This window comes from Abramis brama, assembly GCF_963993115.1.
Source record: "Abramis brama genome assembly, chromosome: 16".
Lineage (NCBI taxonomy): Eukaryota > Metazoa > Chordata > Actinopteri > Cypriniformes > Leuciscidae > Abramis > Abramis brama.
In genome coordinates, this window is record NC_139978.1 from 33,266,304 (window position 1) to 33,292,279 (window position 25,976).

At 36.5% G+C, this 25,976-nt stretch overlaps 2 protein-coding genes across 2 annotated transcripts; both read right to left on the reverse strand.

Annotated features, from left to right (window-relative positions):
* Window positions 1–3,182: 3,182 nt before the first annotated feature.
* On the reverse strand, window positions 3,183–6,566 carry tas2r202 (taste receptor, type 2, member 202). Its single transcript, XM_084087210.1, has 2 exons — window positions 6,387–6,566; window positions 3,183–5,490 (listed from the first exon to the last, which is right to left on the reverse strand). The coding sequence occupies exon 2, from the start codon at window positions 5,463–5,465 to the stop codon at window positions 4,488–4,490; it is 978 nt and encodes a 325-aa protein (XP_083943336.1). The 5' UTR covers window positions 5,466–5,490; window positions 6,387–6,566; the 3' UTR covers window positions 3,183–4,487.
* A 5,456-nt stretch (window positions 6,567–12,022) lies between these two features.
* On the reverse strand, window positions 12,023–25,746 carry vsig8b (V-set and immunoglobulin domain containing 8b). The gene is made up of 8 exons (XM_084087243.1): window positions 25,644–25,746; window positions 24,146–24,249; window positions 20,081–20,250; window positions 18,536–18,737; window positions 16,915–17,064; window positions 16,523–16,645; window positions 15,051–15,189; window positions 12,023–13,689 (listed from the first exon to the last, which is right to left on the reverse strand). Exons 2-8 carry the CDS (start codon window positions 24,219–24,221, stop codon window positions 13,446–13,448), a joined length of 1,104 nt encoding a protein of 367 aa, XP_083943369.1. The 5' UTR covers window positions 24,222–24,249; window positions 25,644–25,746; the 3' UTR covers window positions 12,023–13,445.
* Window positions 25,747–25,976: the final 230 nt, after the last annotated feature.

Genomic DNA, 25,976 nt, shown 5'->3' on the forward strand with positions numbered 1-25,976 from the left:
CACAAAGTCAAGCATCCTCTAAACCTGCAAATCATTTATGTGCCTAAATTTTTTTAAGTTTTAATTTATTTTGATTGTTGAAGATACGATTTTCTGTTCATTTTGTTTGATCCCAAACCAGAATAGATCGTAAAATATGTGCTGTTCACTTCTACGGTTCTCCTGAATAAATGCTTGATGCTTGAACGTCATAGTCTCTGTATGCCTGTTAAATGATTGACTGCTAAATAGCCTTTAATCTTACATTCCACTGATGGATGTCTCCATGGTAACACCACTTAAAACCTGCCTTCAGAACATGAGATCCTCGGGGAAGCATAGATATTAAACTCTATATTTTTATATCATTAGCCTAATAATGTCTTTCTTCTCTAAGACCCAAACTATTTAACAGATGCTGGATGTTTAGAAGCATATTCACGTTGGTCTTTTCTGAAATAATGAATCTTTTCCATCAGGTAGTGTCGTATCTGGTCAATGATGAGAGGTGAAAGCATTGTTTTTTTGTTTTTTTATTGGCCAAATATTGTTTGATTCCCTGCACTTGAGTTTCTTTTGATATTTTCTCTCATTTCTCTCTGCATTATGAAATGTTCTCTGTCTATTGGCTCCAGATTAAAAAAGAAGAAAGAAAGAAATGAGTACTTTTATTCAGCAAGGATGCCTTGAACTGATCAAAAGCGACAGTAAAGACATTTATAATATTACAAAATATGATCTTCTTTCTTTCTTTCTTTCTTTCTTTCTTTCTTTCTTTCTTTCTTTCTTTCTTTCTTTCTTTCTTTCTTTCTTTCTTTCTTTCTTTCTTTCTTTCTTTCTTTCTTTCTTTCTTTCTTTCTTTATTTATTTATAGAGCACTATTCCAACAACAATAAGTTGTACCAAAGTGCTGTACAAGCAATTCTAAAATAAAATAAAAATAAAATAAAACAACACCACAATAAAATCCACATAGTAAAACATAAATGCACAAGAGCTCAACCCTCTACACCTAAAGAGGACATATGAGATAAGTGAATTTTCAAAAGGCTTTTAAAAGAGCCTAAAGTTGGAGCAGACCTAATATAAAGTGGTAACATATTCCATAGCTTAGGGGCAACTACAGCAAAGGCCCTATCACCCCGTTGCTTGTATTTTGTGCGTGGTACAGACAGCAAAATCCCTTTCTCTGCAGATCTCAAAGCTCTAGAGGGCTTATGGACCTCAAGAAGTTCGGAAAATATGATGGCGCTAGTCCATTTAAGCTCTTATAGGCATAGACTAGCATTTTAAAATCAACTCTACTGTATCTCAAATGAATCAGATAAATACTGTTCTTATGAATTTTCTATTCGTCAAGGAATCCTAAAGAAAAATATATCAGTTTCCATAAAAATATGAAGCTGCACAACTGTTTTCAATAATAATAATAATAATAAATGTTATTATGAATGAAGGATCGTTCAAGATTTATTTAATCACAAATTACATTTTAAATATATATTCAAATAAAAAACATTTTAAATTGTAATTATATGCCACAATGTTTACTGTTTTTATGATTGATAGAATGTATAAAATTGTGTATAACTTATTTAAAAGTATTTAAACACTTGCACCACACTTTAAATGTCTGAATGTCAATGAATTAGTTGGGGGAAAATATCAAAGCAAGTGGCATTTACATTAAAGAAAAAATAGCACTTTTAAAGAAAAACTTTTGACCGAAATGTTTAGTTGCCGCTTGCTTTGATATTTTGTTATATAATGCAATGACATTCAGACATTTTAGTTGTGTTGTGTCCACTCTGTCACTGCAGATTTCTGCAGATCTGAAAGTACAAAATGATACAGATATATATTTATATTTATTTGCATCCAGTACTTAAAATGCTTGCTTTGGTTGACAGAAATGAGAGTAATTGTGAACCTACTTAAAAAACTATTTCTCCTGTGAGGTCTTTATAATAATTATAATTATATCATTACCATATTATTACCATATAAAACCCCAAATCTTTATTGTTATCTTTATACCTTGGTGTGACCGGGCCTTTACGCTGTGTTACTAGAGCTAGCAAGTGATGGCTTTGGGGACGGCAAGATGTGAATGTCTCAGTTGAGCATTATTTATTTGTATTCGTTACATTTCACTGTGGATTATTTGGTAAACTGATCTGTGACCAGTGATTTCTGATATGTAATGATTCATGTACAGATGTTCTTTATCGATGTGTCAGTAAATCAAAGCAGTCTGCACTAAACGATCAACTTCACATTTTTTTCTCTTAGTAGGATGAAAATAATCTGTTATTTAAACTGTGCTTAAATTATAGAAAGCGATCAAAGAACGCTCCCTTTAAAATCAGTGGAGCTGTCAATCAAACAGCAGGACTCTCGCCAAAACTCTCATTATAGTCAACGAATCACTTATTTACATTGTGTTTGCACTGTTAGTTATGATGAAAGCATTCGTTAGAGTGCCGAAATAGAGTTGCAATGATGAGATCACTGCATTCATGCGCTCAACATGTCAATGATCAGCTACAATGCTCATCACTGCAGCCTTTCATGCCACAACCTAAATATAATGCTATAGATTTAAATATAATGCTATAATCAACACTTTTCATGATTAGTAAACCTTGAGAGCTGTAATAGTTAAAATGTGCTAAAAGTTTTCGAGAGAGTTCCACTTGTAATACTTATTTCTAGCCTAGAAATCTAACATTTCCTAGCGGCTAAACATTAGTCTTTCGAATCGGCTTTGGCCGCGACTCTGGAGGACTTGGAGTTAAGTTTTTCTTTGAGAAAAGAGCAAAGAACGGCACTTAAGTCATTCTTAAAAAAGGAAGATGTGTTCGTAGTTTTGCCGGCCAGATTCAAAAGTTGAATCTATCAACTAACGTTAGCTCCGCTGTTGGGAAAACGCTCTGGTTGGTTGAAGCGCTGTCCTATTGCGTGCAGAGGGAATTTGAAAGCCCCTTGGATTGAGCCATGTCTATGGTGATTTGCCAGACCTAACATCTTGATGTAGGTCTGGCTTGCCAGGCTAACTTATTTCATATGCAAAGATGTCAGCCAATCACAGCAGTGGGCGTTACACTGAAGTCTCACAGCAGCCAATCACAGCAGTGGGCGTTTACACTGAAGTCTCACAGCAGACACGCCCCGCCAAACAGAGCGTTCAAATCAGAGGGTTAAAAACAAGCAAGGAAAAATGCCTTTTATTTCTAAATTATGACAATTTTTGATATAAAAATCATACTAACATTATAGGTGCACCCCAGTAAACATTATAAAATAATAAAATAATGCAGTTCATGACCCCTCATGAATGAGTCTGTCAAACTATTGGAAGAACCACTGTGGTGCTTTATGTAAACATTTTGTTTTGTAACTTTAAAAGAAAGAAAGAAAGAGAGAAAGAAAGAAAGAAAAAAGAGAAATGTTTGCTGAACTGCAGTACACTTGCACAGAAGATGCTGAAGCATATTTCAGCCCACAAAGGAGTTTCTTTACACATAAGGCAAACAAATGTTTTTATACTTTATTCATGTCAACCATTGACAAGTTGCGTTAACATGAACCTTCAAGGACTAGTAGAGCAGAATGATTGTGCAAACTTTCAAGGCAACTCAATGTCCAATAATATCTAATGCTCAGACCTTAAAGAATGAGTTATGAAATCGCATTGTATTATCTCAGGTGAAAAGAAATCTAAAAATGTCTTCGCTCTAGAAAAACAGAAAGAAGCTACACAAGCTATATCATTTCTAAAGGCTCGTTCACACCCAGAATGATAGCTATAAAAACGATATTAGCATCCACACCAGTGGATGATTTTGTTCTGTTTATTCTTTGTCGTCTGCCGCTATAAATGCTCAAGCTCTTTAAAGCAGGGTGGATTCTGATTGGCTGTCAATGTTTTTATTGCACACCAGCTGGAAAAATCGTTCTGAAAGCGATTCCAATGATATTGTTTCTCTGTGCCGTTATCATTATAGTTGAGGTGTGGACTCTACTATTCTTTTATATTTAGAACGATTTTTAGAACTATATCTTTATCGTTGTTGTTAACTATAAATATAACTTTGACGTTATCTATATTAGTGTGCACCAGCAGACAACATTGTTCTGTTTATTTTAAGCGCGCGCTGCAGTTTTGTCATCTTCCACTTTAAATGCTCAAGTTCTTAAAGCAGGATGGATTCTGATTGGCTGACTGGTTTTTATCGTTCATCAGCTGGAACAAATCGTTCTGAAAGTGATTCCACCGATATACTCTGTGTTGTTATACAGTAGTTGTTGTGTGGACTCTGCTATTCTTTTACATTTAAAACTATTTTTAAAACTAAATCTTTATTGTTTGATTCTGATTGACTGTCAATGTTTCTCTGTGCCGTTATCGTTATAGTTGCAGTGTGGACTCTGTTATTCTTTTATATTTATAAAGTCTTTTTTAAAACTATATCTCGTCCCTGATGTGAACGGGCCTTAACTCCAGGTTAGTGTCCGTGGCTGTGCTCATGCGGTTCTGTTTTGACCTCTTCGACCTTCATGCTGCTGAAACAAGGGTACTCTTCTAAAAAGAGGTTATAGGAGGCGATCAGTTCCTTCCAGTAGCTCTTTTTACCATAAACCAGCACGAACGCGCTGACCGTGGTGTAGACGCTGGCAAAGAGAATGGTCAGTGCGAGCGTGTTCTGCCTCATCAGCACCACCGTCATCTGTGTGTAGATGTCCACGGTCACGAAGCAAATGTACACGACCACCAGGCTCAGGGTCATCTTGATGACCCGCATCTGCGTGCCTAACTTGGGCCCGTGGGCTCCGTTGCTGCTGGCCTTCATCTCCAGAAGATGTTTTGCCAGGTGGTATGAGATCGAAATGCTGCATTTGACCATCACAATGCCCGGAATGATGTCGGAGATGATCACGTAGTAGAAGACGTAGGCGAGCCCGGTCGTATCGGTGGGCATGATGGACCCGCAATCGCCAAATTCAGTGCTTGTGCCATTGTAATAAGTGAGAACGCTCAGCAAGGGAACGCAATTGGCGAAGCCGCTCACGAAGATGAGCGCCAGGACGGTGTGCACATGCTTGACGATGGCCTCCTGGATGCGTGTGTAGCAGTGGACGGGCTCCATCACAAGCTTTGTGCCGTAGTAGAAGGTCAGGAACGCCGTGCTCCAGAATATGATGAGCTTCAAGCTGAAGATGAGCACCAGCAGGATGGCCGCCATCAAGCTGATTCGGCACACGGTGTCGATCACGTCTATCGTCTGCCATAAGTAAGTGAGAACCTGCTGGGAGATGCTGGCCAGGGCGATGGCCGTGATGATGAAGTCGGCAGGGTTGAGCTTGTGCTTCTTCCGGTAGCTTCTGTGGGTGACCAGAAGCAGGTACATGTTGAAGAAGATGGTGAGAATTGCCAAGAAGCCGGTCAGCAGCCAGGCCACGAGTTTGTCCACAGATGACAGCATGATCGATGATGGTCAGATCGATGGTCTCAACATACACAAAGGAAAGAAAAGAAGATCTCTTTAAATATATTCAATGAGATTATGGGCCCTATCAAACATCCGGCGCAATGCGACGCCAGACGCAAGTGTTTTTTGCTAGTTTCAGCCCGACGCAGTTATCATTTTCACATCCTGCGCCACATTTAAATATCAAATGCATTTGCGCCAATCTGTTCGCCCTAAAACTGAACTAAAAATAATGAATAAAGCTAAATATATTTTGTCAAAGAAAACAAACTAATAAAATGACAAACTAAAATAAAAATGAAAACTGAAAACATTCACTTTATTATTTTATAAATTTTTTATTATTTTAACCAATTTTTTTTTTAAAGTTAAGTCAAATGATCATAGCTCTATTCTCCGACTCATTTTTTAATTTTATTTCTACAGACAACATTGATGCATAAATGAATGAACACGTATGTTTTCTGTTTTCTTCTATTGCTAACTAAAATATAAACTTAAAATTGAAAAACGAAAATTATAAATGTTGGCAACTTGGCAACTCACTGAAATAAAAGGTTTAAGCTGAAATACTAAAAGTAAATTACTAAATAAAAATAAATAAAGAAAAAAAATATTAAAAGACAAAAGTCAAAACAAAAATAATAAAATAATACTGGTCTCAAACAGTAAAGATACTAAAGGACTCAAACGTCAAAGATCAATATCAGCTTTATGATGCTTTCATATTTTGCTATGTTCTCTTACTGTACGACAGCTATTGACTCATTTGTGTGCTTTTATTTCTTTAGAGAATAAACAAAGGAGAAACATCTGATACAACATTGATAAATAAATTCATATGAACTCATACGTTTTCCCTGTGAACATGCACACACATACAGTAAGAGTTATTCAAAAATAATAATTCATTACCTTGTTTGGAGTTCTCAAATATTTTCCTTCATGTTGGCTGTGCTTGAGCTCCTCGTGAATTTAGGGGCTAAAAATACCAGAAAATGATGTTCTGTTGTCATGGCAAAATGCATTTTCTTTTTAAAGAAACAGTAAATGATAGGGAGAAATTTGAAAGTGAATTGCTAAGGTTGGTGCTGCAAGCACTTGACAACAGACAAGTGACTTTTATACACAAGATTTGAAGGACAATTTTCATATGCTGACAGTAACCATATTTAAAGCAGTGTATTTTATGGCACAGGAGCATGACTAGTCATTCTATCCACTAGAGCTGACCAGACACTGCGGTTTAATTCAAATGGCATTGGGGGCTGGTGGGCTTTTAGTTTCGGGTTTTATGCTTCAGTATTCATTCAGCCAGATTAATTTCCTTTAATATGCAAAGCTTTATGTTGTCAGACACAATTTCACATTTGGTAACAACAATCTGTGTTTACTTTGATGATTACAGCATTTATATAATCCAGTTAATGAGCATAATTAAGGGCCACAAGTTATTTTCTTAGATGGGGGGAAAAAAAGAAAAAAGAAATCTGTCTTTTTTACACTAAAAACAAGAGATTGTGTTAAATAATTCACACTAAGAGGAAGTAGATGGACAAATACAGTAGGGACCAAAAGTGATGGGATGTTTTTAATGACCATAATAAGTTTGACTAAACTATCGAAATATGAAATATTTATATATTAAATATATAATTATTGTATATATTTATTATTTATATGTTATTATACTATATTAAATATGAGGGAAGAACAAAGGAATAAACTTGGTATTTATCTGACAAAGTTATTTGGCAAAAAAGGGGTAAACTAAAGCTACACATTTTATTTTGCTATGCAATTCAATTCTGCCACATCCGAACATCTCATAAACCACAAAAGCAGTAATAGGTATTAATAATAAATCATTATGCATTCATGTAGATCCATACAAAAGTGATTTAATTTGACAAACATGGTTATTTTTGAATAAGAGACAACATTTTCATGCCCTCATCATATAAGTCTGGATAAAATATTTAATATACTTTTTCTAAAGATGAAATGAAGTAAAATCTAACTGACATCAGAGGTTGACTTTTTTTTTACATTTATTTCTAACAAGGCTGTAAGAACTGAGATTTAATACAGCCTATATTAATCGTTGTTTCTATGCCATATGTTGAAAGGCACCTGCACAAACCTGCTGTTCTCATAATGAAATCATATTGTATAATTATTCAGATGTGCTCAATGTAAATCAAAGCCAAATCCTGTGGTGGACAAACTGCTTTGCCTGCACCCGTCCTTCCTGTGCTAATGCACCCAGAGGTTTTATTTGACTAGCACACATCCCACCGAGACTCATAATGAGAAGATCCAGTCCTCATTCACAAGACAAATACAGCTCTCCTGGCATTCATATGCACGACGCATATTAATTGTGATATTGCTGTGTAACATGCAGGTGATAAAATGGCCACGTAAGCATGCTGCTTTTGAAGAACTTTGGTGCTTTCTTGTTAATTTTGTTCAAAACATTCAAACACATCCAGCAGGCCTTGCCTTGAGCCAAACGTCTTCTCATTTCCTCTGCTTCTCGTCTGATATACTGAGAATACTTACAAGACCCTGACATTTTACCCACAGATCCAGCAGGAAAAAGCATCAGATTACCAGGAGAACCTACGATATTCTGTTTGTGCATCTCATAAACCATGTTGTAATGGGTATTAAATAATAAATCATGCATTCATGTAGATCCCTACAAAAGTGATTTAATTGGACAAACACACAGCTACACTTACTTTTGAATAAGATAAATGGTACATTTTCACGCCCTCGTCATATATGCCTTTATAAAATATTAAATTTACTTTTTTTAAAGATGGAATGAAGTAAAGTCAAGTCACTGATCATTTCAAAGCAGTGATAAACAGGAAAGTAATGATTCAGTAATGCAAACAGAATTTGATTAAAGAAAACAGTATAATCATATAAATCATATGAATTAGTCACTTAGTTTTCTTTCATTTTAATTAACTTTTTAAACTTTAAACTAAGCACAGGGTTAATTTTTCAGGGTCTTCATTTGTGTGGGTGTTCACTTCTGAAAACACACTTTAGGATATATTCCATTTCTTTCATTATTTTCCTTCTATTCTCAAATTTGATGAAAAATAGGCTATTTATCTAGCCTGGAAATCCAGACCTAAATCTGAAAGATTAATGGTCTGGCGTCGACTAATGAAAATCGGCCAGCTCGAGGGGCGGGCGGCACCAAGCATGCATTTGAAAATCTCACTGCACGCAATTGGATAACACTACGACCAATCACAACAATAAACCCAAAGCGCTTAGCAACCAGGGGAGCTAACCATAGACAGTATATAAACTGGACACAGCGACCCCAGTGGATTCAACAGAGAAAAGTGAAGTCAATTAGAAGCTCTTACTTCCTGATGGCTGAGCATACTGCACAGACTCAAACTGAGCTTGACGACGTAGATGTGACGTGAGCAACCCGTCTGTCTTCTAGTAGCTGTACCGAGAGAAATCTAAATCATTCGCTTCCGAAACTTGCTGAGACGGAGAGCGTGAGTAGGAGGTGTCCACGAGCTAGGAGCAGCAGCAACTTTTGCTAAGTTTTCTGATTAATTATTTTGTCATTTTGCCTCCACGTCCCCCTGATTGCCCGCGAGCTTCTCCTCCTGTCCATACGGTAATCTCTCTACTGTGCGACAGAGAGTGCAGCTCGGCTACAAGGGCATATTTAATGAGCATCAATACTCGACACCAGAGTAACTTGCTGAGCAAATTCAACTTGTGCTCTCGCGAGAACTCTGGATTACCAGGGTACTATTTATTAGGAAATATTCCAGTTCCTTCATTATTTCTATGCTCTAACATATTTCAGTTGTTATTTAACTTATAGATTTTTCTTGTGTATTTCCTGTTAGTCTTGGTAAAAATCCCTTTTCTAAAAACAGTCAAACTGACATCATCCTCCAGGAAGTGACATCATTTTTGAGGGACAAACATCAGTGAGTATTATCAAAAGAGTGGATGAATTCTGTGATGTTTTGTTTCACTTTAAAACACATTCACAGAAATCATTATGATAATATCAAAATTGATTAAAAGTTGATAGCCACTGTCAGCCCTCACAATAACTCTTTAATTTCATCTTGTTCTAGCTATGTTGTTAAAATACAGTAATTTATTGTAAGGCTCGAACACACTTCTTTTGTCACGTACTCTATATTTTCATCTTGTTCTAGCTATAATATGTTGTTAAAATACAGTAATTTATTGTAAGGCTCGAACACACTTCTTTTGTCACATACTCTTTATTTTCATCTTGTTCTAGCTATAATATGTTGTTAAAATACAGTAATTTATTGTAAGGGTCGAACACACTTCTTTTGTCACATACTGTTTTTCGCCTACCGTATAGTATGTGATTTCGGATGCAGCCATATAGAGTTCAAATGCTCAAGAACAGAAATGAGCCATAAAACAACAGATGATGAGATAAAACCTGATCCATCAGAGCATTAATAAACTCATAATGGACAGGGTGATCAACAATGTCATTTATGTTAGAAAACCATTACTTTGGGCTTTTTGCACTTATTGGAAACAGTCACGCTTTATGAAAGGCACTTAAATCATTCTACTAGATTGAAATCAGTTTTGAGATAGTCACTAGAAATGGTCTTGGTGAATCACTGTACAGCTGAAGTTCTTTAACTCATCCTGCAGTGTTTGTGCTACAGACATGATTGTTGACACAAATCATACCATAAAGTGTTCTGGGGTTTTTTTAAAGCAGTGATTCACCTTTTTTTTTTTTTTACTGGCGGCTAATAAAACAGACAAAAAAAAAACAAAACAAAAAAAATAATCCAATAGATGTACATTGAAGAGACCTGAGCCAATTCCAAAGACCAGAATATGAGGCTTAAAGGATGCTTTAAAATATCCACCTACAGTAGTAATGTGCTTACAGACTCAAAAAAACACCTTAGCAACCGAAGAACCATCCTGGCAACCAACCTAGCCATGATTTTGCACTCACATTTTCTTCAGAAAATCTATGGTGTAAAAACAATGGTTTGCAAGGAAAATCTTTCTCCTCTCTTATTTAAGGATAGGCCTACTGGTTTCTTTGAATCAGAATATTGATTTTTCATGCCTGATGAACATTGGCAAGGAAAGGAAAATCTTGTTCACTTTGTGCAATTAAATGTGAATTCATCTGCATGCAGTCTGTCACAAAGACAAACACACTGTGTAGCTATGTGTCCCTGAAACACGGTGTGTAAATGCACTAATTTAATTTCAAATATCTTTTCATGTCTTTCTGCCACTCGCTTCTTATTGTCCATCCCTTAGTCCAGACCCATTATCCTATAATCAGGGGTTATTGGTCAAACAATTCTGAGAGAAAAGTGGGAAAGAAGAAATGGATTGGAGGCGAAAGGGCATTGAGAGGGTGAGGTGATGGAGGATGGTGCACTGCCTCCAGGGGGCGCTCTTGCACAACACTCTCACTGTCATACAGTGATTGACCTGAAGATGCAAATCAAACAGAGCAAACAATTTCCTTCCCATCATCTCTCAATCAGAGCGCAGATTTGAACTGAACGCTTGTCAGTGCAGGTGCATCACAAGGGAAAAACAGTTATAAATGGAGGACTTTACCAATTCAACCACCACCATGCAAACTGCAGAATAAAATCATATATAAATATTTAACAAATCAAAATCATTGCAGCAGAAAAAAAGCATTTAATATAAATTAGAAGTCATTATTTTGTTTATGTCTTGTCATTGAACACAAACCCATTACTGGCACTGGCAATTCATTTTCATTTAAATCAGTCTGAGGTAAACTTAAGGCTGGAATACACTACACGACTTCTAAAATCTGAACAGATTTTAAAACACTGCATCATACACTTGTTGACTTTGTAAATGGTTACAGAGAAAACCTGAGGATCACACACTAGATTTTCAAGTAATTCCGAACACAACAGAAACATGCCCTTGTTGCTATGAGCCACATGACAAATGAAAACAATATGCTTTCTAAAATCAGCTCAAGATGTTTAAAAGTGACATGAAACGGAAGTTGCGATCGTCTTTTCTTCCCTTTTGTGATGTATGTCTGATTGAAACGGCATCTTGAACAAGGAAAAAATGTAGGGCGGGACTTGATTTTCTCCATGGGGAATTGATTGGATGGTTGTGGTTTGCTATTGGTCATTCTCGTGTGAGTGACAGGCGTGTGTCTTGTGGAGGGTGGGACTATATTCTCCACAACTGACTGCAAATTGCCATTCAGATCTGTCCTTATTAAGTTAACAATGCCCAACTTCCTACAATCCAATCAAGTTCAACTCCAGAGGACGAAAACCCTGGTCGAGTCCAGTCCCGTCCCTTCCTAGATTTATTTCTCAATGCAGAAGCCATTTTACTCTAATACACGTCACAATAGGGAAGAAAAGACTATCGCAACTTCAGTTTCATGCTGACTTTAAAGGTTATGAGAGCACAAGAATAATGCAAGACATTCTATATATAATTTTTTTTCAATTGTTGGTTTGTAAACTGCAAAATTTGTCTGTTGTACCATGTCGTTCTGCTTTTGCATCATAATCATACACTGTTCGTTCGCTGGCCAGAGGAGAACTGAGTGACTGAGCCTGGTTTCTCCCAAGGTTTTTTCTCCATTCTGTCACCTGATGGAGTTTTGGTTCCTTGCCACTGTCGCCTTTTTTCACCTTTGTTGCAATTGGCTTATGGCTTGCTTAGTTGTTGCATTATTTTCCCATTATCTCTGTAAAGCTGCTTTGAAACAATTGTAAAATGCGCAATATAAATAAACGTGACTTGACTTGCTTTTCAGCATTGATACCACAAGCAATGCTTATATCGTAAGCAATGCATTATTTTTTAGATTAGTGGAGAACTGACAGGAAAGGTTTTTTTTTCTCTAATCCTAACACCTACTGTGTGAAGTTGGGTTCCTCTTGGCTTCAAGTGGTGCTCACTGTAGAGACACATGATGTCCAGCTCCACCTCTCTGGACGTCATGGGTTGAGCTTGATCTAGTATATTTCCACCTCTGTGGATCTGATGTGTGGAGGGATAGAGTTATGGGCAGGGTTAGGTGTGTCTGGACCTTCTCCAGCCATTATGCCATTAAGCTGGACTTGACAGTGAGAACCACTCTTTGGCTTGCTCACTTGGGGTTTACAGAATAATACTCTAAGGCATAATTTTCATGTAATTGAACTTCCAAATGAGGACCTCACAGAATTTGAGGCATTATTTTTTTCTGTAAAGATGCTTTGTTTGAAATATTGTCCATTGTGAGAAGCGTTATAAATAATATTGACTTGTGGGGCTGGACTTCACTTCGACAAGAACAGATTTCTGCCCCATGTGTCACAGCTCAGACCGCTTTCGCTCTTTTTGAACACAAAAAACAAACAAACAAACAAAATTCTGTGCAATCTGATCCTTGAAACTACTCTGATGATAGGAAAATTCATTAAGTAATTTGCATATGGGTCAAGGGGCATGATTTATTCAGTAATAATCATTTTTTATATATTACATTTCATAAATTTAATTTAAATAAAAATAACTATTTATAGGCTAATTCATTAATCAAAATTAATTAAATTGAAAATAATTGAAAAACAGCCCTAGTAAACATCAACCACTCAGATGACACTATGTTTTACTTTCAATCTTAAAAGATTGAATTTATTGTTATAACAAAAAGGTTTGTTAGTTTAATGTATTTAAATTTCCATTATCATTTTGACCACATTTCACCAAAACGACTATGCAAATACTTATAAAACAATCTTACAAAAATACAACAACACAACTATACACATATATTATTAGATCTCTATCTTGAACATTAGGAGAATTCACAAATGTGAATATTCTTCTGTGCAGTATTAATGTCCTCAAATCTTTTGAGCGCAGTGTCCCCTGGCAGGACGTCAGATGTTATACGGGGTATCCGTATTTGTTGTCATATATGAGCTGAGGCCTGTCAGACGCAAGCATGCTGGCTTCCCTTTGGAGTCTGCTGCGTTCGGTGTGGCCACTGCTGCTACCGGATCCGACCCGTGTGACATCGGCTTTCTGTACGGAGCTGTAGTGGATCCCGTGGTGGGCGCGGTAATTCATTACAGAACGGAAGCTGGAGTTACGGCTTCCCGGGTGACTCTCCGGAGCTGCGGTGTCCTCCCTGAGAAATGAACAATGTCACATGGTGTTAGCCACATTTATTTTTTGATTTATAATATATATATATATATATATATATATATATATATATATATATATATATATATATATATATATATATATATATATATATATATATATATAAAGGACACATATATATTTGGGGCCAGTCCAGTTAGGTATTATTGGGTGTGGTTGCAGTACCAGTATTGGTCACTTGTCAGCCAGGTATTTACCCATGAGATTTGTTGTGAGACATTCTTTAACGCTGAACTAAAAGTATGTAGGCTACCTCCGCTGGTGTAGTGTCAGACAGTACGCCAGTGTTGAGACATGCTGCATTCACACACCCTCTCGTTATTAGGCTACCGTAATTACGAGATGACAACGCGTGACGTTCTACTTGGAGCTGTTCTCATAATGAGCTGTTCTTGGATGCATTTCTATGGCAACATTATCAACGGCAGGTCAGGTGGTACAGCGGTCAAGTTACAAGTTGGAATTACGAGTTCTATGAGGACATGAACACTTTTTACAAGTCGGAAACTCAATTACAGTAATTCCAAAATAGCGTGAACACACCTCTATACCACCAGAGGCACCATTCATTCCCATTCAAACCACTCAGTTTTTTGAGCAAAAATGGATTTTCACATTTGATAATTTAGTTTCACAATATTAGAAGGAAGAAAACAATAGTTTTGGGCAATATTTTCCTAAAAAGTGTGAAAATGCACTAAAATGCTTACAAAATATCCTCTAGGTCTATGACTACACCCAGGCAAACCTTCCCACTATGTTGTTAGGGTGTTGTGGGTGGTTGCTAATGTAGTTGTGTAATGTGTTTTTTAGTGCTTGCATACTAGCTCAAGTCAAAGGAATCCAACTTCAAGTTTCACTGACATTCTTTTATCTGCGACTTTGCCTCCTTTAATGTACATCTGTGGGATTTTAACTTTAAAGTCGGCATGAATTGAAAATTCACCCTATCTATTTTCCAGATGCATGTCATATATCTTATTGAAAACAATTCATGCCTACATAAGTTTCTTTTTTTTATTTTATTTTTTTTATGTCATAACTGGTCCTTTTGGTGTAAATGACTTCTCTCTGATGATGTATGCAGGACTTCTCCAATCATTTAGTCCACTTAAACTCGCGTTTATCTACCTCCATTTTCAGATCCAATCAACAACTGACGCATAGAAACCAAGTCCCGCCCTACATTTTTTCTTTTTTGATAATCCGTTTCACTCGGATATAAGTCATAATACGGAGGAAAAGATCTGTCGCTATACTTCTGTTTCATCAACATTCCACCTATTCCAATGTTTTTAAATATATAAACAAGCAATATCTTACCTGATCTCATTGGCTATCTCTTTTTCATAGCGCCGCTTGTTGCAACAGCAAATCAGGAGCCAGATCAGCAAAAGGAGGAGGAGCAGCAGCAGCAAAGCACCAATCACAGCTCCCACAATCACTCCCACTTTATTGGTTGCTAGAGATAAAAGATTCCGATAAAAGCCAATAGATTATGTGCAGAAATGGCTTGCTCGATTCTTAACCTGAGAAACAATTCATCTGACAGTGCTGCTGAGGCTTCAATTGCCTTACAAAATCATCTATAAATGGGTTCATCAAAATAATATGCACAAAAAATGCTCTGTTGAGTGAGCCTTACATATTTTGTTCAAGGACACATGCTGCATAATGGCCTTCATAAACAGACATGCTACTGTATATATGAACCTTGAACAGAAATGTGCTGAATACACAGGAAAATGACTGGATTTCTCAGTTTCTCCATTGGATCAATAAGCATAAAGACACTTTTTTTTTTTTTGAGCAAATAAATTGCTTTCAAATATTTGGACACTTAAGCTACTTAAAGAAATAGATTTAAAAGGTCTCAAAAGCCTCAGGAACTTTTCAATTCACTAACGTCATGTTTTAAGCCATTTCTTTTTGCACAGAATCTTTAAATCAGCTGGTGTTTTAGTGCTTTCTAGTGGATGTACACTTACCACAATACCAGTTTTAATGTTTTTGAAAGAAGTCTCTTCTGCTCACCAAGGCAGCATTTATTTAATCAGAAATACAGCAATATTGTGAAATATTAAAATTTAAAACAATTGTTTTCTAATTGAATATAAACCATGTTACATTTTCTTTCAGGATTTTTGATGAATAGAAAGTTCAATGAACAGCATTTATTTGAAATAGAAATCTTGTGTAACATTAAAAATATCTTTAAAGTTACTTTTGATCAATTTAATGCATCCTTGTTGAATAAAAGTATTATTTGCTTCTCTCTCTCTTAAAAAAAAAAAAAAACCTTACTTGACCAAAACTTTTGAATAGTAGTGTCACGGTTTCCACAATAAATATTAAGCAGCACAACTGTTTTCAACATTGATAATAATAAGAAATGTTTCTTAAGCACAAATCATATTAGAATGATTTATGAAGGATAATTTAACACTGAAGACTGGAGTAATGAATATTTTCATTGCAATATTATTTCATATTATAACAAATTTTTATCAAATTAATGCAGCCTTGGTGAGACTCAAAAACATCACAAAAAGTTCTCAGCTTTACACAGGTGTCTTTGCAGAGTAACTGATCTGTACCTGATCTGTATAACAGACCCTAACCCTAACTCTAACCCTAATTCTCTATGATAATGAATCTTTTTGTGAAATGTCTGTTCTGGCTTCCTGTCAGATACAGCATATTGCACTCAATACTCAACACTGACATGCTGTTGACATTCAGACGTCAAGTGTGTCTTACTTGTCAAAATACTTTGTGGATCCACCCATACTTACGGTTATAAGCTTGAAGGGCGTATGTGCATCGCTCCGCTCCGACTTCATTGCTGACCTCACAGAGGTACTTCCCCGTGTAGCTCTCGCTGTGGTTGGAGATGAGCAACTCTCCGTTCAGGGGATCTTTAAACAAAAGAGTCATTCAGAATGAGCAGCCATTGCGAAAGGCCCGGCGGCGGCGTTTATGGCAGAGTGCACACAGTCAAACTTGTTTGGTTGCTATGAGGCTCAAAAAATGTTTTTGTTTTCATCTACAACAGCTGGCTTTACGACACACAGGCCTGAAGCTACAGGTTCTTCAAGCGCTACCAAATATTGATCTTTCGCTTCAACTATCCGCTAGCGTTGCGCTAGACCTGCGCTCACCGCTGGGGACTCACTCACTCACTCACTCTGTGTTGCAGTTGGTGGCATGTTTCCACTTTCTTTGGTCCATGCATATTTCAGAGGTGATGAACCCTGGGAGGTTTTGCAGCGGAGTGAAACGGTTCCGCCCTTCTCCTCGCTACCTTCCAGCCAGCATTTAGGGGGCGAAGGTCGTACTGACAGAAACCAAAAGAAAAATAATCAGAGGTCATGGACAAAATCACATGGCTGATGCATGGAACAAACTGGTCTGTTATGAGCCTGTAATGTCATTAATGATAGCACTAGGCCTGGGCAATATAGAGTTATATAATAATAATAATAATAATAATAATAATAATAAATATAGCTGCGAGCAGCGATTACGGGCCCAAGCCAGTGGCAAGCGGTTAAATAGTTGAAAAGAAAGAAATTTGTCTTGGATAACTGGTAACTTGGATCCCTTTCAGGTGTACAACACCAGCTTTTCACAATCTAATTCATTCCTCATAGATAAAATCAAGTCCTATAAATGTTTTCCTCATTGAATATCCTGTTTTACACACAAAGGCCTCACATTTAAGGAAGTAAAATGGGTTGGGAGCGCAATTTCATGTTGACACTCTCATACTTGGAAGGATTGTGAGATTAGTGTCACGCTATTTAGAAAATTGAATGGCCAGATAAAAATGAATTAAAAACATTGCAATATTCACAATGATGCCAAATTTTACGACAGCAGATTCAAATTAAAGTTCCAAAAAGTAACGAAATATGTTTTCTTTTATTCTTTTGCAATTGTTATTAAAACATCAGGAGAGTTTTATATTATTGCGGCAGTTAGAGATCAATCTGTGTTAGATAGTATAGATCCGGGTCGCTAAAGACCCGAATATGTAATAATGATTAGCGAAACATTCATTCATTTAAGGGTTTAAAAAACAAAAGATAAGCACACAACAAAATTACTAAAATTTTAACTAGAATTAAAATGAAAATGGATCATTTAAAAATAAAAACTAATTCAAAATATTAATATGAAGTATCTCAATGATACTGAAATAACATGTGCCATAGGTAGAGTTGTTATTATTATAAACGAAAACTAAAATGCAATTTTTGTTCACTGGAATAAAAAAAAGAAAAATACATTTACATGGCTCCAAAAAATAATCATGAATTATTTTTAATTTCAGATTTGAACACTAAAGAAGCCCCAATAGTACTATACTACAAATACCATAATTAAAAAATAGATATAAATTATAATCTCTCAACTGAAACTAGTAAAGGCTGCAAAAAATAACACAAAACTGAAAGACATTTTTGAAATAAAATAGAATCAGCTTCAAGATCTAAAAATCCTAAACTATAATTACACTGGACTCTTAAAGGATCACAGCACTGAACTGGAGTTTTCAGAGAAAGTGGAAATCATTGAGGCTCTCGACAGACGAGGTTGCGGGGTTGGGCTGAGGTTAACAGAGGGAAACAGAAGGCAGGCGTGAACAAAGAGCATCCACCCAACCTGCCATTCCAGTCATGTCATCCTGAACGATGGATGAAAGGGGCATGTTGGGGTGGAGAGAACCGGTACAACAGAAACCCAGCAGCTTGATAAGAGCGCCAGAGCAGGTCAGCAGAGACAGAGAATGTGCAAGTCCTCACCCAGCACCACTAAAGTGACTTTCCTGGAGTCGACGCCGGGTGTCTTCTTCACTTTGCACTGGTACGTGGCCGTGTCCGAGACCTTGAGGGTGGAGAAGGTGATCGTGGCGTTGCCGAGACTCGGGTCACCAACAAACTTCAAGCGACTCATCAGGTCCGTGTTTCCTAGCTGATAGAGTTTCCCTCCGGTGTAGGATAAGATCTGTCAGAGAGAGAAACCCAGTTCAGTGAGCCTTATCTAATAAAACAGGTCTAACCACCTGCCGTCGTTAACACGGAGCCGCTAATACACCGTAAAACACGGATTTCTCCAAATCTCCAAACACATCCCTGGAAAGCATGAGGTTAAGTAGTTTGGACAAGGGAGAAATGGGAGGATTTTACAAAAATCCATCAAGATGATATACGATTGATCAGGTGTAGACTGTGATCTCCTTGGAGCTGAGAAAACATTCTTACATTCTTGTCTTATCAGAAACACCAGATGTTACGTCAAGAAAAGCTGCATGGCATGCATTCTTTGCAGTTTTAAAATCACCTTTATTCCTTCGGTAATCTCATTAATGTACACACGAAAAAACAATGGGTGTAGAAACAATTTTCATTCAGAAATTGTAATACATTTCACAAACAATTACAAAGAAACATGAAATTTTGAAGGAGAAAAACCAAAATACTATTTTCTCGTAAAACATACTCAAATAATCTTCCAAAAGTAGGCCTATTTTTTTTGTACTATTTCTGTACAATTATAGTTTATATAATTTTTATATTTTCTTTTCTGTTTTCTTTTATATTTTTGTTGTTGTTTGTCTTATAAACTGTCCATGTAGTTTTAAATATTTTTTTCATTTTAGATATTTTCGTACTTCCAGTTAAACTAAACCACAATGACAAATTGTGACAAGCTTAAGTAAATTACCTTTACTCAATACAAGATGAAAATGTGCTTTAAAGAGGTCCCGACATGAGAAGTCAAATTTTCCTTGAGCTTTTGATGTAAGAGGTCCCTTTAAGGTAAACAGTTTCAAAATGCTTTTGCGGTTTGGCTGTTAATTTACACGACAACGGCGTTTTGGCGACCTGAAAACGCAAACTTTTGAAAACGGGTTTCAAAGTGCATGTTTTTTGAAAACGAGACTGTTATTGTCTCTGTGTAAACTACAAAAATGTGATTTTGTAAAAACTGTGACATTTTGTGCAAGCGTATTACATGTTCAGTCTAAAGGCGCAGTTTTTCTTTACAAAGTGACATCGCCAACTACTGGCCTGGCAGCAGAATACAGCGATTTTAGTCATTTTCACAGGGATCGTTTTGATCAATGGCGTCACCTGTACACAAAAGACACAAAGTAAAAACTTTTCCGCTTTTAGTACATCATTGTCATGTAAACATGGCCTTACTCGTGTGCTATAGCAAGTGGGCATTGAATGAGTTAGCCAATCATAACAATGGCTGTTTACTGACACAAGAAACATATTCAATAAAAATATCCATGTCACCACCACTTTAATCTCCATTTTGTACTCTCAGTGCCCTCTCACCAGCTCATCTTTCTGGGTCATGTCTGGACTAACGAGTGTCCACTCAATGTCCAGGTCTCCGACATCTTCGGTGCCCACGGTGTACGTGCAGCCCAAAGTAAGACTCTCCCCCTGGGCTTTCTTGATTGTCTGTGGTCCTGTGGTCGTCACCTGTACAGCCCACGTAAGAGCTAAAGGTTCACAGAGAGAGATACAGAATAAGGAATTAATGACCATTCATTTTACAAACACCTGTCTTGTCCAATTTCGTTTGGTTTGGTTTTCAACTAGTTTGTTTAAAGGGTTAGATCACCCAAAAATGATAATTCTGTCATTAATTACTCGCCCTCATGTCGTTCCAAACCCGAATCCAAATCTACGGAACACAATTGAAGATCTTTTTGATGAAATCTGAGAGCTTTCTGTCCCTCCATTGACAGCTACGCAACTACCACTTTGACGCTTCAAAAAGTTCATAAAGAGATCATAAAACTAATCCATATGAGACTAGATCAATAAAAGCCTAAATTCAATCTGTTCATCATATAAAGCAATCAAGTCTCTTCAGAAAATTTGGACTAAACCGAAGGAAGATATTTGCTTTTAAAGAAATCGTTTTTTTTTAATGGGACTACACGACATTCCTCCCAGGTTAGTGACATCACGAACCCTACAATTTACATAAACCCCGTCCCGGAACACAATTTATAGATTGAACAGAATATATCATTATTCATGACAGAATATGCTAATCAATGACTAGAAGATAACTACACATAATCTATCAAAATTCATCAACTAACCATTCAGAAATGTCCTGTTGCATTCTACATGTTGTCACTTCTTGAGTCTCTCCATCATTGTCTAACTCCCGTTTGAACATAAAAGTCTAAATGTTTTTGAAATTTTCAGTGCATGTCTGTGTGAGGTAAAAGGACACAAGCTGTTGAAGCTCCACCCCCCTGTGCCGGGAGCAGCAGCTCATTTGCATTTAAAGGGACAAACACAAAAATGGTGCGTTTTTGCTCACCCTCAAAAAGTGACAACTTTAACATGCTATATAAAAATATCTGTGGGGTATTTTGAGCTAAAACTTCACACACACACACACACTCTGGGGACATCAGAGACTTATTTTACATCTTGTGAAAAGGGCATTATACCACCCCTTTAAGGGTTTTGAATGACATGAGGGTGAGTAAATAGGAGAGAACTAACCCTTTAAAGTGTTATCTTTGCTACTTATGATTATATGGTTTGTTGCATTTTATTATTTGCTTATACTATGGGTTGAATGCTTGAATCTGATGTTGAATCTTGACAAACGTTCTATTATTTTCAGGGAAACACACGGCTAAAGTAGTTCCAGGCAGGTCTTGAACGCATTACAGTTCCATATCACTTCGCCAAATTATTTCAGTTATTTCAAAGGTTGGATCAGCCTAGAACAACAAAGTGACCAAAACCCACAACGACACTGACCAAGCAAATAAATATAGTAAACAATAGGATAAAAACGTCAAATTATATCTACAAAATAAAATTTTATTATGTATGAAAAGCACATACTCTCTTTCTCACTCTCCCACTCAAACACACACACACACACACATACAGTACGTACACACATTGCATAGAAACGTGTCGTCAGCGCTGCTCTGACGATGTTGTCAGTAAAATAGTTTAAGAACTTAAAAGCTACATGACATGTATCAGTAGCGAGGTAATAACGGCGTTGTTCTTGGAAAAGATGAACTTACAGTTTCGCTATTATTAAAGACGCTGCTGCCAAACACCATTAGGAGACGCTCAGACCGAGGTAATTCACATCTCTCTCTCTCTCTCTCTCTCTCTCTCTCTCTCTCTCTCTCTCTCTCTCTCTCATAACTGCATTAATCTGCTATTAACGGCTCAAGACACCATTACTAGCTCTAAAATGACGTTTTGGAATTAACAAAAAAATAAATAAATTGTCCTAAACTCAAGAGCGTTTTAAGGACAAAAACCTAATGTCTTGAAATACATGATCTGAAGAATATTTTGAGGTGCGGTAACCGTAGTGCTATTAGAGTTAATAGCACTACGGTTACCGTACCTCAAAATATTCATGCATCTACATTAATCATGTATGTATTAATAGCACTAACCCTAACCCTAACCTTTTCTAATGGCCTAGTTCAAAGGCCCGTCGTTAATTATTCCTCACATAATTTATCCAATTATGTTTGGGCCACGACCATCAGTTTTTGCACATTTAATTAAAGAGCACTTTTGTGTTGCATTCTCTCCCTGAAACCTAGTCAAGGTTTCCTGCACCAAAACCAGCCGCTGTTTTGTTTATAATGCAAATGAAACAGGCTTTTCACAGTTTTTCAACTGCACATTATTTATAAATGAGCTCTGTTATGTTTTGCTAACCTCTTTGCATGTCAATGCATCTCCAAGTTGCTAAATACTAATTAGCCCTTTGATATGTGCTCATGTGTTAATGTGCTCATAGTTGCGACTTCATAACTGTGGCTATTTCTGACGAAACCATTTTTGCAGCTTAATTTCAATGATTGGTCTGAGGAAGAAGTGGCATGCCATGACACCATTTATTTCGAAAGAGCACAAACGATCCTGTTTTCCATGATGTGCACTTTTAAAAAGGGATCAAGAGGGGGATTTGCTATAATGAATCACGGTTGCTAATAATGCCATTTATTTGCACATTCTGTCTGTGCTAGAAAATCTGCTAGGTGCAATTTCCATGCTTCAATCTTGCGGATTGGTTCTGAGTGTTGGTTGTGTGGAGGATGATACAGTCTGTACAGCATCACTCCACATATCCAGACACCATCCATTTGCTCTTTAAAATGCTGAAAGTGCAGTTGCATGGTGCTTCTGGATATTTGGACGGTAATAACTTTCTGCTCCCATATTTGATGAATTACCTGAGCCATGATCACTAGAAAATGTTTTTTACGGATGGAATAGCAGGACCTTAACTGCACCAAGCAGAATATCTTAAAAATAAAGCTTCCAAAAGGGGGTGTTCGGTAGTGTGAAGAACATTTAAAAAAATCTAAAGAACCTTTTGTGTATTAGAAAGGGTCCATGAATATTAAAGGTTGTTCATGGAACCCTAAATATCAATAAAACCTTTATTTTTTAAGAGTGAAAAGAGGCATGTTAATGCTGGAAGCAAAATTAATACTCATGGCACAATGCTAATTTATAACATTTAGTGCTTGTTAAAGCTTCGACAAAGGCCACAGCTGTGAAGGTCACAGAAATGTTACCAAACAACAACAGTTTACTATCATCAGAAACTGAATGGGAAGACTTGAAGCCTGAAATAACAATTAGGTGATCTATGCAATGTGATCTGATGTACTTTACTGTCTTCAGATGCTCCTGTCACTATCTTTGTGTCTCAAATTCACAAACAGCTGCTTTGATTACAGATGAGCAATCTTTGCTTGGGGCATATGACTTTTGTTTTTTTTTTGTTTTTTGGGAAATGCTACAGATTTTCAGGTTTGTTTTGTTTTTTGCACTACCAACACAACTAGACATGTCAGACAACTATGTCATTCCTGTTAGCATTGCACTTTCACACAAAATGCAGGGAGTGCCTGTGATTTACGGATCGCCTCTCTCAGCTGGAATAAAAACAGTCCAAGCATGAATGTGTTGAGCAACACCGCTGGGCTAAACCCATGTAAGACCGTTGATGTATGGTTAAAAATTATGCATTTTCATGCTCTATAATTTCAGTGCACTCAGTATGATGCAAATCGCACTCACACATAATGAACTATTGTTTTGTTGACGCTACATCTTCTGCTTTTTTAAAAGTCTGAAATGCACATGCAAGTGCATTGAACCGAATCTCAGAACCAGTAATATTCAGAGCTAGAATTTGCATAAAGCAGAGTGGGAGGCCAGTGCAACTTCTTAATATGCAGGGTTAATTTATGCATAACATGGTCACACTGCCGTGGAAACTCTATACAGCCCACACAAAGTGAAGAGAAAAGTGACCTTTAACACAGAAAACCCTCAAAGAGATGGTTAAATAAATAAATATATTTCACACACCTGCATGATTTAGACACGCTGCAATGATGTATAATGCAGCCAGCGGTAAGGGGAAGTTGATCCAAAACTTGCTCATAGCCAAATATCAACTTCTCACTGAAAACCTGGGGGGAAAGAAGAACAGACTGTCATTGTCGCTCGCTGACTGGACACCTCATTTGCAAGTGTGAGTCATTTGATTCTGATAAGGGTCTCAGTTATGGCAAATTCAAATGTCATTTTAACGCAACTGGAATGAGAAAGTCTCGAGTTTCGATTCAAAGGTGTAAAAAACAACAACATTAATCACTCTGAAGTAGTAAAGGAGAAATGTCAACAAAAGAAATATGGCACAGAAAAATGAAATCAGGAACTATAGACTTGTATCTGACAGATATAGCCTTTTTAAAAGCCAATACTGAACCCAATTTATAATGCTACTGTATATACAAACAAATAAACACAAAATAAATAAGATTATTTATAAGAAATAAGAAATAAATTTAAATATAAAAAGAGTGTTGGAGTCGTATATTTGCCCGATTGATCCACTATCCAGATCAAAGAAAAACAATATATATATATATATATATATATATATATATATATATATAGAGAGAGAGAGAGAGAGAGAGAGAGAGAGAGAGAGAGAGAGAGAGAGAGCGAGAGAGAGAGAGAGATTATAATGTTATATAAAATACAATTTTAATAATAACAATATTAATAATTGAATACATTAATTAAAATATATATATATATATATATATATATATATATATATTTTTTTTTTTTTTTTTACACAACATTTACATTTCTTTAAAACATACATTTCAAAACAGAAATTGTGCACTAACAAATGAAAAGTGTGTTTGGATATTTTTGACCAGTTTGTCATCAGACAAATTCAAAAATCTCAAACACTGCCTGATTTATCTGCCTGACCAATATTTTCGCCTATCGCTATCTTAAAATCACTCTAGAGAATGGCAAATAAGGCATTTAGTAGCCTACAGTGTGACTAAAACATTATAATGTTTGAAACACCAGGTGGAGTTATCAAAAAAACAAGAAAAAAAAACCAAGAAAAAAAGAAAAAAAAGGGCCAATAAAAATGGAAATGGGTTACGTGTTAGAAATCTCAAAGCACTGAAACTGTGATTGTTATCAGTGTGTCTATAAATCATTTAAGGAACAAATCATGTGTCAGTGTCGCTGCCAATAAAACACACAGTGATTAAAACTTTGAGGAAGAGAGTTCTGTATACAGCTTAAATATATACAGTATGCTTTCGATTCGATGAACCTTCTTTGAGCACTTGCTTACAGACAGTCTGCAATAATCATCTCAGTCTCATAAGAAATTAAATAAGCCAGAAGAACGATGGTCAGAGCAGGCAAGGATCTTTTAAAGAGCAAAGTCCAAACTACATTCTTCCTATCACAACCAACTAGCTTTGTTTTCTTCTTATAAATCTTATGTAAGCTCAATAAGAGAATTCTGTGAAAAAAAATTAATTACCTCTCAACGGAGCAACCAATTTCAGAATAATCCAACAAACCTTGCAGTTCTATCAGTTGTTTTCTTTGCGGTTTCCTCAACTCACACTCTCACCTGAAGCAGGTAAACAGGTGTTTCCACTCAAGCTCCGCCCCCTCACAGCATTCCACCAATCACAGAGAATCACAAACTCAGTGAAACCCGCTGCTGACTCCTATTTACACCTGACATGTTTGATTTGTGATTCATGGCCTCTGTGTAGGCGGTCGAGCTACATTCCAGTGAAATATTCCCCTTGGATTATCTAATGCAAAATGTGTTCAAAGAATCACAGTAAGTAAGTGGATTAAATAA